Here is a 15286-nt window from a genome sequence, read left to right on the forward strand (position 1 = left end):
GAGGAGGAGGACACTAATACAGAGGAGGAGAGTTGCTGAAGTGACAACTTCAGCTCAGAAGTCCACGTTGACATCTTGGGCAAGAATTGCTACAAGAGCGTTCAGTCCAAGGCTGTGAATTTTTGTTTCATTCCTACTTTCCTGGAGGCCTTTTGCTGCAGGCCTCTGGTGTCAAGTGGTGTGTGGTCCATGGCAGATTCTCCCTGCAGATGTAGCAGGGTGGGTTCACATGCACTTTCATGCAGATCAGACTTGGGTCCCTGACACTCTCAACAGAATGATTTCCCTCCTCCTGTTACCAGCCTGTACTTTCCTATCCCTGGGACTAGAAGATAATGTTATGCCCCGAATGTGTTAAAAGGAATAAGATAATTATGAAAAAAAATGAATTGTAATGGAAGAGATGAAATCAACACATTGTAGGAGACCATGTCACCCCCAATATGCCACCTTAAACAATGCTAAGGTATTACTTTGATCTGAAGGCAACTGTGAGGAAGCAGACTGCCAAAAACTAAAAAGCATTTGGGCAAAATAATAGGACATAGGTTTACAGCTATTCCTTCCTCCATCTCTTCCAGGACAAGTGATGGGGACCCTGGGGAAATTGACATGCATCCCAATAATTGCTATGCTGTGTTCCAACCATCATCACTGCTTTCTAATGCCTTGAGTCAGACTTATTAAATGTTTAGCTATAGAGAAAATGATGGTTTTAATTAATAGATTTTTTGAGCTGTTTTGGGTTTACAGAAAAATTGAGCAGCAAGTACACAGTTCCCATATACTCTCCTCCTCCTGACTCTTCTATTACTAAACTCTTGTATTAGTGTGGTAAAAAACAAATCACTTAGCCACAATATATATTTTTTTCTCTAGAAGTTTTCCTATCCCAAAGGGAGGAATAAACTACAGTGAGAACCACAGAAGAAGCCAGTGAGTAAATATTCCTAAAGTTTAAAAGGTCTCCTAGTGCTCTCTCACTCTCTCTCTTCAGTACTAGGGATTGAACTCAGGTCTTTGCACTTGCTGGGTAAGTGCTCTACCACTTGCCCTAGCCCTTCTAGTGGTTTTTCTATGTGTATGCTGCAAATTTGGAGATGTGTATCAGTGGACACTTTCAAAGTTTTTGCTCCAAGCTGTCCCCTGAGGTTCCATTTACAAATATAAACAGAACATTTCAGATCTGAACAACAGATCTGAAGTTACTAGTTTATCCATAAATCAGTTGTCTGTTGGTGTGTATGCTCAAAACATGACCTAAAATTATTGGTAGAGCCACTGTCTATTGTATACAGGTTGAGTACCCCTAATTAAAAAAAAAAAACCTCCAAAGTGGGGAACTTTCTCAGTGCTCACATCATGCCACAAGTGGAAATTTCCACAGCTGATCTCATGTGACAAGTCAGTCAAAATGTAGGCATCTTTGGGCCATGTGTAAAATGAATATATGAAATACAAATGGATTTCATGTTTAGACTTGGGTTTCTTCCTCAAGATATCTCAATATGTATTTCCAAATCTGGAAAAAACCCAGAAATCTATAACATTTCCGATACGGGTTACTTAACTGATATAAGTGACACAAAGCCATGTGTAGAAAGGGCATTAATTATGACTCTCTAGGAATTGACTGTAATGGGTTGTTGATGGATTGATGGGCTGACTAGTGCGGATGCTGATAACCTGAGAGGTTCCTCTGTAAATGATGCTATAAGGAAGACATTATTTTCAATGAGATCATGGTCATAAAGACTGTAGTTAATAACTCAGGAGTACTCAAATGATCAATTAGTGGGAAAGATAAAAAAGATGAGTATGCATGCAACTGAGGCTCAGAACTAACATAATTCTGGTAACTGAACAAGAGCCAGGTGATGTCAGTTCTTATCCCCACAACAGATGGTCTGGGATCTAGCTGAGAGTCATCAGGTCTTGGAGATGTGCTGATATTTTTATACCAAAAATTTCAGTTGTACCAACAGACACCTGGGTATGTCTGTCCTATGCTATTCTTTGGGGAGAACAGAGGTAGGGTGGGGATAGAGGTAATGCTAATGAGTTGCTGAGTGCCAGGCACCGAAGCAGGAATTTTATACACACTATATCAACTCATTTGATCTTACAATGAACCTGTGAGGTAGGTTTTTGCTTTGTTTTGTTTTCTGTGGTACTAGGGTTTGAACTCAGGGCCTACACCTTGAGCCACTCCACCAGCCCTTTTTTGTGATAGGATTTTTTTGAGATAGGGTCTCACAAACTATTTTGCCTAGGGCTGGCTTTGAACCGTGATCCTCCTGATCTTGGCCTCCTGCATAGCCAGGATTACAGGTGTGAGCAAGCAGCACCTGGCATGGGTGGGTTTTATTTTGACAATTTTATTGATGAGGAAATCGAGGCCCAGAGATGTTAAGAGAATTGGCTACAGATAGCAAGTGGTCAGGCCAGGACCTGAGCCCAGATCTGTCTGACTCCAAAGTCATGAAGTTGCCACAAGTTTAAATTATCTCCCTTCTTTTATCCTGGATTAATGTGAAATAATGAGTCATGCCAATGTCAGAAACAAAACTGAAAAGCTTCATGCAAGCCTGCCGCGGTTTCTGGGCATTTGTTTTCATGCCATTACCAGTGCATTTGCAGAAATTTATGTGCAGTTAGGCTGAGGGCTTTTTTCCCAAACATTTCCCTTTGCTGCTGTTTCTGCTCCTCTCTCTTCACTGCTTTTAATCCTGTTTCTGCTGTGCGGTACAATGCCAATTGTGATAAATAATAAATCATCAGTCCATTTCTACAAGGCATTAGTCTCCCTCCTTCTTTATATGTGACCAGTTTAGCATTGTGCTCTTCTGTCCTTTGGGGGTAGGGGGTCACAGTATCATCACAGAGGGACTGCCTATGGGGAGGGCCTGGTCTTTGGAAGATAGGTTTGTTCTTTTCATTAGCAGACAAAATACAAATATAATCTCCGCCACTGTCCTATTACCATTGTTTTACCTTAAAATTCACCACATTTATTCATTCACCTAAGTACTGTTTATTGAGTCTAATGGCATGCCATAAACTATGCTGGGTTTTAGATAAAGGTGAAAAACTCAGTCCAAACCCTTCGAGGGACTATGAATTTAGTGGGGAGACGGCAATTTATCAAGAGAGGAGACTGTAGGAGAAGAAATACCAGATTCTACTTGGTGTAGCAAGAAGACATCTCAGAGGATACAGCAGATGGCGATGGGCTTGAAAGATACACAGGCAGGTGGGGAGAGAAGCATGGGGGCAAGTGTGGCTAGAACCACAGCTGGCTTAGAAAGCTCTGATGTAAAGTGCAAAGTAGGAGTGGTGGAAAATCAGGGAGAGGTGGGCAGAGGCCAAATGCTAATGGTTGATTGGATTGGCCAGGCTGAGATTTTACTCCGAGATGGTAAAAATGAGATTTTACTCCTAGATTTCTATGGATGATTACTCCGGAAGCTGGATGGGGACACCTGAAGGATGGTGAGACTGGACACAAGAATGAAGAGATGCTAAGGTGACGGATGATATGATATTTGTAATGGTTCCTAGAGAGATATTCAAATGGGGTTGTGATGATGGTTTTTCTATAGAGGGTAACAGAGCAGAAAGAATATAGGGTCACTCGGAGTTATTGACTTGAGCCTAGGCAAGGAAGTGATTTCACTGTAAAAATGGAAGTCAGCAACTTGTAAAATAAACCAATACATTATTATATTGTAAATGTAACACAAATGTGGCATGCAAAAAAAGAACTACTTAAAAATTTGTCATATATTTTCTGAAGCCTCGTGTGTTATGTGAGACCATAATTTTGGTTTAAAAGCAGATTTTTGCAGGGAGGGTTAATACAAAATGTGTTAAATAACAGCCTGTCACAGCTATTGTTAAACTGTACAGTGAGGCCATATAAAAACCAGGTGAGTACTGCTTCAGAACATTCTGTGAAGAGAGGACCATAATACTCTGAGTACAAGGGACTCTAAGAGGGAGCCCGTGGTACAGCTAGGGACCAAGGCCAACTGGGCTGTTCTTTCAGCCATCTCCATGCACTGCCCTCACCACTATTTTCTTTTCGGTGATACTGGGGTTTGAACTTAGGGCTTCATGTTTGCTAGGCAAGTGCACTACCAATTGAGTTGCACCACCAGCCTATTTCCATTTTAGTTTATTTTACAGACAGGATCTCTCTTTTTGCCTGGGGCTTCCTCTATACCTGCAATTCTGAGTAGCTGGGATCAACATGCATGCACCACCATGCCTAGCTTATTTGTTGAAATGGGGGAGGTCTCATTGACTTTTTGCTTGGGCTGGCCTTGAACTGTGATCCTCCTGATCTCCACCTCCAGAGTAGCTGGGATTACAGGCATAAGCCACTGCCCTTGGCCTTTCTACCTATCATTTTCTATGAAAATGAGCAGATGCCAGATCCCACAGTGGTCATCTGGACTCTTATAAAAAATGTGGGGTGGGAAATGTGCAGAGGACACAGCTCCTTACTAGGGTGGCTTAGTGGTGCTGGAAGAAGAAGAGGGCAATAAGGTCTTGTAAGTGAACCAGCAGGATCTTGACTCTTTCCTACTGTGACTCGGAGCTGTGCCAAGGTAGTGCTCCTAACTTTATCACAGAGTTGTGAGTCTGGAAAGGATCTTAGAAATCACTTGCTGTACAATTGATTAATGGAAAAGAGGGTAGGTGACTGATCAAAGATCACCATAATAATTAGGCCAAACATGGCTTTCAGACCCAATTGTCCTTCCTCAGGCTAGCTGTGTTCCCATGACCTTGTCTTCCCAAGTAGCACCAGTGACTTTCCCGACCCATCGCATTTCACTCCTGAAACACTGTGACTTACTGAGCCTTTGGACTCTTGATTTTCAAATCCAATCCTTATGCCATCCAAAAGGCATTTTCAGCTGTCCCTGCTCTCAGTCGCTGAATGATGGAACTTCCGTCATTTACTCTCCAGGTGAACCGCAAACAAAAAACTGTTATCTCATTTACACCTGATGCTGCCCAAACACTGAGAAAGTGCTGACCTGCGGGGCCCTGTTTCCTGCCCCCAGCTGTGCCTGGCTGCTGAGGTCCCTGTGCAGTGTGGGATGTCTGATAAAGTGCAGGTTTGCTCCAAAGTCCTGTCCTCGGCGCACACTGGGAACAGCTGCTGAGCCACCACACCTATCAAAAGGGAGATGGCGTTGTGAGGAATTAATTATGCGGAAGATGGTGCTGTCAATGAGTAACTCAGAGCATCTGAGATGAAATCCCAGCAACCAGTGCATTTAATCTGCTTCACTTCAGGAAGACAAGCTTCTTCCGGGGGGATGGTGTGTGTCCTATCCAGGCTGAGTGCTCCAAGTGGCCAGTTATCTGTGATTGAAATTGATTATTTCTCTACTGGGCTGTTTGTGAATCTGCAGATCCTCAAGCGTCTGTCCCTGTCAGAAGCACCAGACACACAAACGGGAGACACTGGGAGTCTGGCCCTGAGTGGGCTTGCTCAGATTGGCAAATGTTTTTAATCAAGGAGGAGCGTTGTCACAGGAACGCCTGTGGGCTGTGGATTGAATAGCTGCCATCTGGACAAGCTTGGTGACCAAGGCACATGCTCTTCACAACAGCTGTCCCTCTGCTGAAGCTGCCACCAGGCTGGAGAGCTGGAGGGCTCAGGAGCAAGGCGCTGATGTTGCTCCAGGGACCTGTCACATTGAGAGACATGAGATTGATTTGGAGCACTGTCACGATCTGTAAATGCTTCATTTTGTATAGATGTAGTCCACTGTGGGTTAACTACTTCCCGAAGGGGAGATGACATTGGGTCTAAGATCTAAGAGGCTGATTCCTTTGTCTATACCATGGAATCTGCTCATGAATTGAAGCAATCATGACTTCCAGGACTAATGTGAATCTTCTGGGTGCCAAAGGATATCATTCTGGTGGCTGGTTGCAGTTGGCATATTTATCCATAGTTAAGGGCAGCAATTTTGCCATTTCTGGCTTTAGAAAAAAAAAAAGCAGACGTGACTACTCACTCGTGCAACTCTCTCATAAACCCTGGGATGCTTCGCTTTATCTACATGTGTTTGTTTCCAAATGCTCCCGTGTATTTTAGAGCCACACAAACCCTGGAACTGCTCTTTTGCAAGTGCAGCCCGGCACAGTTGCGTATCTGAAACAGAAGTGTGATGTTCATGCCAGCGTTTGCTCTTTCTCTTGGCTGTCTTGACTCACTGAGGTTCAAAATCGGTTTCCCTGGAAAAGATCTGAACACACATGTTTTCTTGTTTGTTTTCATGTTCTGGTTGAGGTCAGAGCAGGCTTCAGGGCATCTAAGACTTTTGAATACAGACATTCCAAATGCTTCATCGTTGCTTGTTGAAAAACACAGGACTTAAAAAAGTTCGAGTGGATCTCACTTCTGGCCTGATTTTAAGAGGATGTGTTTTAGTAGTGAAGAATCCTCAGAGAGAAAGTGAATCATTTCAGAGACTAAACATGAGTCTCTGAATGAACTCTCTGGAAGCTTTTTCCATAATTAGTTTGAAGTGTGTGTCCCTGGAGGGTCCTGGGCGGTGGCAGCAACAGCTATGAGAGCTGGTATAAAAACTTTTTTATGCTTCAACTTCAGTCATGCTTTAACAATTATTTCTGCCTTGTGAGTGAATTTTGAAGATGACCATATATACATATTATGTATATTTTCCCTGCCAAAGGACTGACCTATCTTTAGGCTCTTTTAAAAGGGGCTGTTTAGTTAGCGATACCAGCTAAGAATTCGGTCCTAAGGCGAAGATCATCAAGACATTAAGGAACTAATTCTTTTGTGCTCTCATAGGACTCTTCCTGCCTCAGTTTCTCCAGAAGAGATGTGGACAGTAAAGAAGCAGAAGATAGACCCTCCCCTCTGCTTCTCTGCTCCCTTTGCAAAACGGACAAATGATATGAAAGGAAGCCTGTGCTGTGACTCTTGGCCCATGGGCCATTGAGAGGTAATAAAAAAGGAGAGAGATGGAGTTTATTTAGGGACAGTGCTGTCATGCTGAATTCCACACCTCCAGCCAGTGGGCTGGGGAAAAGGAACCTCCAAACCTCCAGGCCTGTGAAGGGTGCTGCAGGAGGGCCTCCCAAGACGTTCTGACATAGGCACTCCATGGTGGGACTCACCCCACTGGACTCAAACTTCAGAAGAGCTATAGCAGAGAGTGGACAGAAGTCTCCCTGATGCCTGTAATCTGCAGAGAGGAGGCCAATGGCCCATGAGGAATCAGATGCTGGATCCTGTTGCTGCTGGACCAGGAGAGGTGACATGTAAGTGCCTCTGTAATGGTGCCATATAAGTCAATGCACCAGACTAGGGTCAATGTGGAACCTATCTAAACGGATCTCCAGGATGGACAACTGTCAGTTACTTAAGAGTGAACAGAGAGGGGCTTGATTTGATTAAAGCATGATATAACAGGCCTGAAGTATCAAGGTGAATCCCTCCTTGGAATATCAATATGTACTTTTATAAAAATGAAGGGCAGGAGGGAAAAATAGGCCTTTTCTGGAGGTGGGTACCAGTGGGAGCGGGTAGGCACCAGGAAAGGGGGAATGAGGGTGAATATGATGGATGTATTTGTATCCATATATGAAAATAGAAGAACGAAATCTATTAAAAATTTTTTAAGAATGTGGGGCAAGAGAAAAGGATGGAGGGGTAAATCTAAGATACAATGCAAGCACATATGTAAATATCACAATGTATCTCCCTGTACAGCTATTATATGCTAATAAAAATAATTTTAACAAAAGATGACAAACTCAAAAAAAAAAAAAAAGAGTGGACAACTGCTAGGTCCACTGGAATTTTCATCCAGGGCAAGGAACATTATCCCCACTCAACACATTCTAAATAAAGATGCATTTTGAAGATGCCACAGCCATGTGTGCTCAACGCATTAGATACTGCACTCTCTCCCCAAGGATCAGAGTGGGTAGAAAGTTGGCAGAGGACATTTCCCAGAGGCGATCCCACCACCTTTCATCTCAGTTGGTCAGGATTTATCAGCCTCTGCACCAGCTCCTATGTATTGCTTCCTTCTGGCAAGCTTAAGACCAGATCTCCTGGTTATGTGTGTCCTGCCAGAGGCTCCTCCAAATGTCCTGGGGCAGATGTGAGAGTTCTTCGTTCTGCTTGCTTCCAATTTGAGGTGGAAGGATGGCAAGTGGGTAGTGGTCTGTAGGCAGCACCACAGGACTTTGGGATGATTCAGTAGAGAAATAAGGAAATGGATGGTAGAGTCAACAACTTTCTTGAAAAAAATACACGGAAGACTAGAGCAGCACTGAAGGGTTTTGGGAGGGGTAATAAAGTATTCTTTCTTTTTGTCTTTCTTTAGCTCCTCTCTGGAGTCTCCAAACACATAGGACTGTTTGTTTATTTTGTCTCCCTTTGTTCCTAAGAAATATTTTTCCCAGTGGAAGCAAGCACAACGATCTTCAGCCAAAGCTAGGGGACTCAGAAGCAAAGGATGTTTGGGTATGATCCAGCTGCAGATAGGGACTGGTGGGTGGTATTTGGGCATCCACACCATGGCCCCTGCACTAAAGCAGAGGAGAAAACTGTGATCTTGACTGCCACACGAGGTTACAAAAGATGGAATGTCAGAAACATTAATTAAAAGTGTATAAGTAAGACTGCCTCTCTTCCAATGTTAAGTTTGGGTTTCTGTGGATTTGTGAATGCTTTTTTTTCCTTTTTTCCTGGGGGCTGAAGATGATCCCTTAATGCTGGGTTTTTCCATCTTCACTCCAGAGGCAATCTGCTCTACTCCTTCTCCCCATGAGTGTTGAAAGGACTTTGGCAAGCATTGGATCTACACACCAGTTCTACTTACCAGGAAAAGAGGAAGGAATAAGAGTACAAATAGGAATGAAGCAAAGTTTTGATCTTTTAAGATTAAGATTACCAAAAGCAGGAAATGAATAAACTAAATGAGAAGTGAGTGAGCAACTATGTCAGTTGTGCTCCCCCCCACCCCCCTCATTCATTCTATGAGCACACAGAGCTCTGTAGTCAGCAGCCTGGTTTGAATTCCAGTGCCACCGACCACCATCTTAGGACCTTGGGTCAATGACTTTAATCTCTCTGTGCCTCTGTTTCTGCATCAGTAAATTGAGAATAAAAATAATATTTATCTCACAGGGCTGCTGTGAGTTAATGAACCAGGCTTCAAAGAGTGTCTGGTGCAGTTAGTACTACGTTATTTGCTAGCTGCTATTTTTTTCTTCATTTTCTTTCTTTTCCTAGGTCTGTGGATATGTGAGGAGGGAAAGGATAATTTGGAGAAAAGTCAGGTCCAGTCTCCGCTGGACTATTGATTTGTGATTTCTGGGAGTATTAGCTTCATCTATACTATTTTAGTAGTAAGCAATCTGATGACAATAACGTTGCTGAGAACTGGAATTGTTTCACACATTTAATGATATATTTCTGTTTGTTCATGTATTGATTATGTATTTATTTGAGGAGGGTATTAGGCAATTTAAAAACCTGCATAGGGAATTTTCCCCTTAAAAAATCTACTGCTACTTCATTAATGGTTATGTTTGTTAAATTCTGTTAAATCCCAATAAATAAGACCAATCAGAAATAGGTGGTCTAGGACAATGTTTTGTGACTAAAATGCAGTTTCTGTGCTGAGCAACTGATATTTCCCTGCCACATTCATATTGGTCTTCTGACTATAGATATGGTTTTTTTTCCTCCTGCCTCTTCACCTCACTTTTCCAATACCTTTCTTTGAAATTAACTGGTGCTTTTTTCTCCTGTTGCAACAGAAGGTTCTTGCTTCAGGCCTATGGTTGAACACTGCACCTCAAGACATCCAATAAACATCTAACATATGCCTGCTGTGACTTACCACGTTCATCCTATTTTACTCGAAAGCAGTTTAGAGGTTATGAGTCATATGGATATAGATTGTAATTTTCTGTTTCATTTTTGGATGTATTTTAACCCACAGAATGCTTCCATCTTTTAAGATTTTGGATGTTATTTAACTGGTATTAAATTAAAATGCTTTTTCATTTGTCATTTGGGATTTCCTGAGATGTATCAAGATATAGTCATTTTTTGTAATGAGGAATCTGAGATAACACATTGTCTCCTGAGAATCAAATAATTGTCCTGTTGTAAGGATAATGATCCAATTTTTATTTTGTTCTTTTTACCATCTGAAAAACGCTCATGCCTTAAATTTTTTGAACTGCTAGCAATATTCTGTCAGGCCTTCCAATAGACTTCCTTAAGGTCGTTAGTAGTCACATGTCTGATGGTGAGGGAGAATGTCCAATAAATAGAAAATTCACAAACCATCCTGTCCACATCCTGTCCACTGAGAGGAGAATTCATTGTTTGGCCTGGGTCACACATTTACGCATGATAAAAATTAGAAGCCACACCTTTCTCATGATAAAAATGAGAAATTCATCCTGATAAAAATTAAATAATCCTCAAGGTTCTATTTAAATCCTTGAGATTCTGGATCTACGTTTTCCAGGATGGCAGCCACTGAGCACATATGATTAACTGAGCACTTTAAGAGTGGCCAGTCTAAACTAAAATATATTGGAAACATAAAATATATTACAGGTTTTGAAGACTATACAAAAAATGTAAAATATTTTGAATATAAAGGTAAATGAAGTATATTATTAAATGATATTTACCCATTTATTTTAATTTTTGTAGTGTGTCTATAGAAAGTCCTGCATTACATATATGGCTTGCATTGTATTAGTACTGGATAAGCTCAGTGCAGATCTTTAAAGCAGAGGGATTAGAATCAGTCCTTAAGGAATTTTAAATGTTAATGGTCAGTATTTCAGTATTGAGATCCTTGTACTGTGAAAAGTCAAGTTTTTGGAGTTAAACCTCTTATTTATCAAGAACTAACAAACTTGGAATAGCACCAAATTCCTCTTCAATTTACCGTCTGTCAAAGTCCTGTGAAAATGCTAAGGTTTCAAAACTCAGCATTCATTTCTATAGGATTATCTCAACTCTGTCATAAAAAACTGATCAAGAAATAAGCCACAATGTTAAAAGGGACTATGTCTAGATATTGTGCCTTGATATTTTCTTTTTTATTTCCTCCCTCCTTCCCTCCCTCCCTTCCTGTGTTTCAACAGTTAAGATCGAAATGCCTATCTTTACATCTTATCAGAATTTTGTAGATCTGTAAAAAATCACAAAAATGTAAAAAAGAAGCTGACTTAAGAGAGAATGCTCAGGGTACTTCAATCTGCTTGTCTATATTTCTAAGTTTTCCAAAGAATAGTTTACTTCTATCAAGAGAAATACACTTTGTTTAAAACCTGCACCATCCTCCCACTCTTTTAACTTCAAAACCCAGTTAATCTGCACACCGATTTTCTTAGACCTCCTTAAGCTTTTGTCTCTTACTATATTAAACTAAGACTTTAGGTTTAAGCTTCAATCTTGATGTACTTATAGATGCTGTAATATTTTTGTGATAACTACCAGTGAACAAAACAGGATTCAGTGACAGACTAAGCAGGAGATGAGGGCAAGAATACCCAAAGGATGTTAAAATGTGCAGGGCCATGCCACTGTGTTCAGGGGTTCAAGCTATCCTACAAAAATGCCCATATAAAGGGTACCATTTACCTGGGCATGGTGGTGCTTGCCTGTAGTCCCAGCTGTTCATGAGGCTGAGGCAGGAACATTGCTTGAACCCAGGCATTTGGGACTAGCCTGGCAAGACCTTGTCTCTTACATAAAATAGAAAGTAGAGACTGTTTCTGTCTAAGTCCTACAGTAATGGGAAAACAGCCTGTTGCACACAGTCCAGACCAGCTCCTACAGCCACAAACACTCAAGAAGGCTCAAATGCTCCCACATGTGCAGACACATAAACAGGTTGGAGGGGCGATGACCTCTCCAGTCCTCCTGAGCATCTCTTGCAGTTATGGCTGTTACCTGCCTCTACTCTCAGAGGCCAGGCCCACAGCCATATCTGCTGCAGGTACTTTACTGAAGGGTACAAAGAGAATGTGCTGTGGGGTGTGTGCTGTAGTGTCAGGGAGGTAGGAGTGTAGGGACCCAGAGCCAGGTCTGCCATCTGTCCCACCAACTTTGGAAAAATCATCCTCTAAGGACCCAAGGTGTATGACTGTTGAGTGTGGCCGTGATATACTCACACAATGTACTTTTTTCTTCTTGAGGAAATGTTTCTTTCTCCAACTCCCAAGAGGCAATGGCCCTTTTAAGCACAGCAGACTTACTATTAGTAGTAAAGATGATGTCCCCCTCTTGGGGTGTGGGGTCTGTGTCCTGGACCACTTGCAAGGCTCCCACCGTTCGGACAGCAGGGTCTAGAGTGACTGAACTTTCATTTACTGTCGTGTCGCTGGCCCCTGTGATCTGGTTGGTTGGTGGGCCTCCCAGAGAGCCCTCAAAGTCAGTGGGCAAGTCATCCATGCAGTCGGCATTGGGCTGAGGGGAGGAGAAAAGCATCTGTTCTTAGAGCATGTCATCAGTTTAGAGATGAAATGTCTACAGCTTATTTTGTCTCAATGAACAATTAAGCTCTTTACTCTTTTCTTCTTGAACCACTTTGTTTAAAGTCAGTGCATATGTGGTTCCAGTAACATGAGAGGATCTTCCAAGTTCACATGAAAAGATCTTCTAACATTTCCTTCCCAAGGTTCCTTTAAGATATATAGGTATAGTTTATACATAGTTTTAATTTCAGGACTGGCAAGATTTCTATGCTTAAATAATTACTTGGGAGGAATGCATGATATCTGTTTATAATGATAGAACCTCCTTATATGTAGTGGGTTTTACTCCCCACATAGGATAGAGCTGGCAGCCCAATAATTATTCCCAAAGACTCATATGGGGTTCACAAATATATTAATGATATGAAAGTGGAAGGGGAACATAACCTGACTCATTGTGAATTGTTCATTAAAGATGCATACGTACCCACAAACACACACAAAAGCACAGTGCTAGGCTGCTTTTTTAAAAAGAGAAGCCAAAAATCAAGTATAGAAAAAGCTTCCTATGTACTAACATGGTATTGATCACACATTAGTCAAACCCTTAAAATCTTAGAGTCATAAATCTAGGGTGAGACCAGTCTATTCAATGGTTGCTTCATTATAGGACTTTTCTCTCTAATATGGCCAACTGCTCCCCTTGAGCCACACGGCAGTGGGAGCTCTCTGCTCTTCGAGGTAGGTGGCATTGGTCAGCGTTGGCCTTTTCTACTACTGGGTAGAATAGTACTCTTTGCGAGTTTCCCTCCTTGCTCTTAGTTCTTCTGTGGGTGTGTTTGTCTCTCTTCCACGAACAGTGTTCAAAATTACTTTCAGCCCTTGTGTCTACTTGAACTCATGAAAGTTTCGAACAGGTGGTGAAAGAAGGATGTAGTCTTATGGAATATTAAGAATAGCTGTGTTTTTTGTTGTTGTTTTGGGCTTTGTTCTGAACTTCAACTTTGCCTGATTCCCTGGGACTGTGCAGAGCCTGATGGTCAGGGTCAAGGGAAGAGAATTCTGAGTGGACCCTCACTGAATTAGCATCACCACAACACTGGAGTCAAAGCTCATTGAAACAGACACCCTGAACTCCTGGACTCACTGGGAGCAGAAAGCAGAAGACAACATGCTGGCCTCTTCCATGGTTTTCTGCCTGTCAACTGTGTAAGGTTAGCCTCCCGAGAGCCACAGCTGTGCTTCCAGCAGTCAGCTGGAAGTCTTCATCATCCCACAAACTCCCCAAAGTAAGCTCATTCCTTTCTTCTCTCTATCCTCTCTTCTTTTTGCCTTCTCTGCTCTATTGAAAGTGAGCCCATTCACTAAAACTCAATGTAGAAGATGATGGACTCACCAAATTTACTGATTTTGACATTGGACGTGAACAGGTATGCTTAGGAATGTTCTCACCCCATTACCAATCTCTGTCTCCTACCTGTCTCAGTTTATTTCAGTCTCCACTTTCTCACCAACAAAACAAAAGAAAACAACAATAAAACTCACGTAGACATGATTTCTCTGTTTTCCTGAGGAATGCATTACAATCTCCTTAGCACGACAGACCAGATGCTCTAGAGCCTCTCCAGCCTGTTTGTCTGGCCTCACCTTCAGTCTTCGAAAACAGACTGCACTGTACATTCTCTTATCTCAGTGCTTTTCCTTACACTGCTTCTCTGCTCAAGGTGACATTTGCCCCAATCACCTTCTCTTCCCCATTCCAAGGTCTCCAGCTGATCCCTGGTGAATTCCTAGTCACTCTTGGACTCTCAGGTCAATGCTAACATTTCTAAAAAGAGTTCCCTCCCAGCCAGTCATCACTGATCCTGTAGCACTTTATAAGACACTGCTCCTACTCTGTGTGGTCACCGGTTGATATGTTTGCCTCATCCCAGTCGCACCCAGCACTGTAAAGAGAAGCAATTGTATTGAATCTTGACTTCTGAACCTCCATGTAGGGCCTCAGACAACGTGAATGTTGATTTACAACAAAGTAAATATTGATTTGAACATTTTATCTGAGTCTCAGATTTCCCCTCTGAAAACTTGGGTGTATTCATATCTAACCAAGACCAATTAAGGGATGATTTGAGAAAATACTTTAAGAGCTGTAAAGTTTTGTGTCAAAAGTCAGTTTTACTGGGTGAAGATGTTTATTAAGTGGGGTATCAGGGAAGAAAGGATTTGGTAAAGGGGGCACACTGATGGTTATTCCTTCAACCATAAGCAACCAAATGCAGTCCTATGCAATACCAACTGACAAACTTTTCAAAATATTGATCCTGGTTGTTGACACTGTTCTTTCACTTTATGTCTTTCTTAGTTTTGATGCAGTACATCTTTGCTTATAGTTTGTGGGATGGCAGAAAGGGTGCTATGTTCTGAGCATGGGAGAGAAAAAGAGCTAATTAGCTCTGCGAGACTGTCAATGGAGGCAGGCATGAATGTGGCTTGGATATGACATGTAACAGATCATCCTTCTAGAACCTCTCAGTTTATATCCATTCGATATGGTTCATCAAACAGAACATTGTGAAAAGAAAACAAATTTATATGCTTCTAAGAGAAGTCACAGCCACAATGTTTAAAGAAGATGTCAACTGCTATCTTCAAATGAACACTGTGAGGTATTTAAATTCAGGTTAGCAGGGGGAAACTCAACTACATCAATGGATAATAGTTAGGAATACACCAGCAACATGGGCTTTTCTAGATGGTGACTATCATC

General features: G+C 41.8%; 1 protein-coding gene across 2 annotated transcripts in view; it reads right to left on the reverse strand.

Moving 5' to 3' along the window:
• Rnf150 (ring finger protein 150) overlaps positions 1–15286 on the reverse strand; it is a 241446-nt gene that overhangs the window by 42763 nt on the left and 183397 nt on the right. For both annotated transcript variants that reach the window (XM_074041195.1, XM_074041196.1), the window contains exon 6: positions 12301–12511. In XM_074041195.1, the coding sequence (XP_073897296.1) occupies positions 12301–12511 (211 nt within the window). The remainder of the gene's footprint in view (positions 1–12300; positions 12512–15286) is intronic.

This window comes from Castor canadensis, chromosome 9, assembly GCF_047511655.1.
Source record: "Castor canadensis chromosome 9, mCasCan1.hap1v2, whole genome shotgun sequence".
NCBI classification, from domain to species: domain Eukaryota; kingdom Metazoa; phylum Chordata; class Mammalia; order Rodentia; family Castoridae; genus Castor; species Castor canadensis.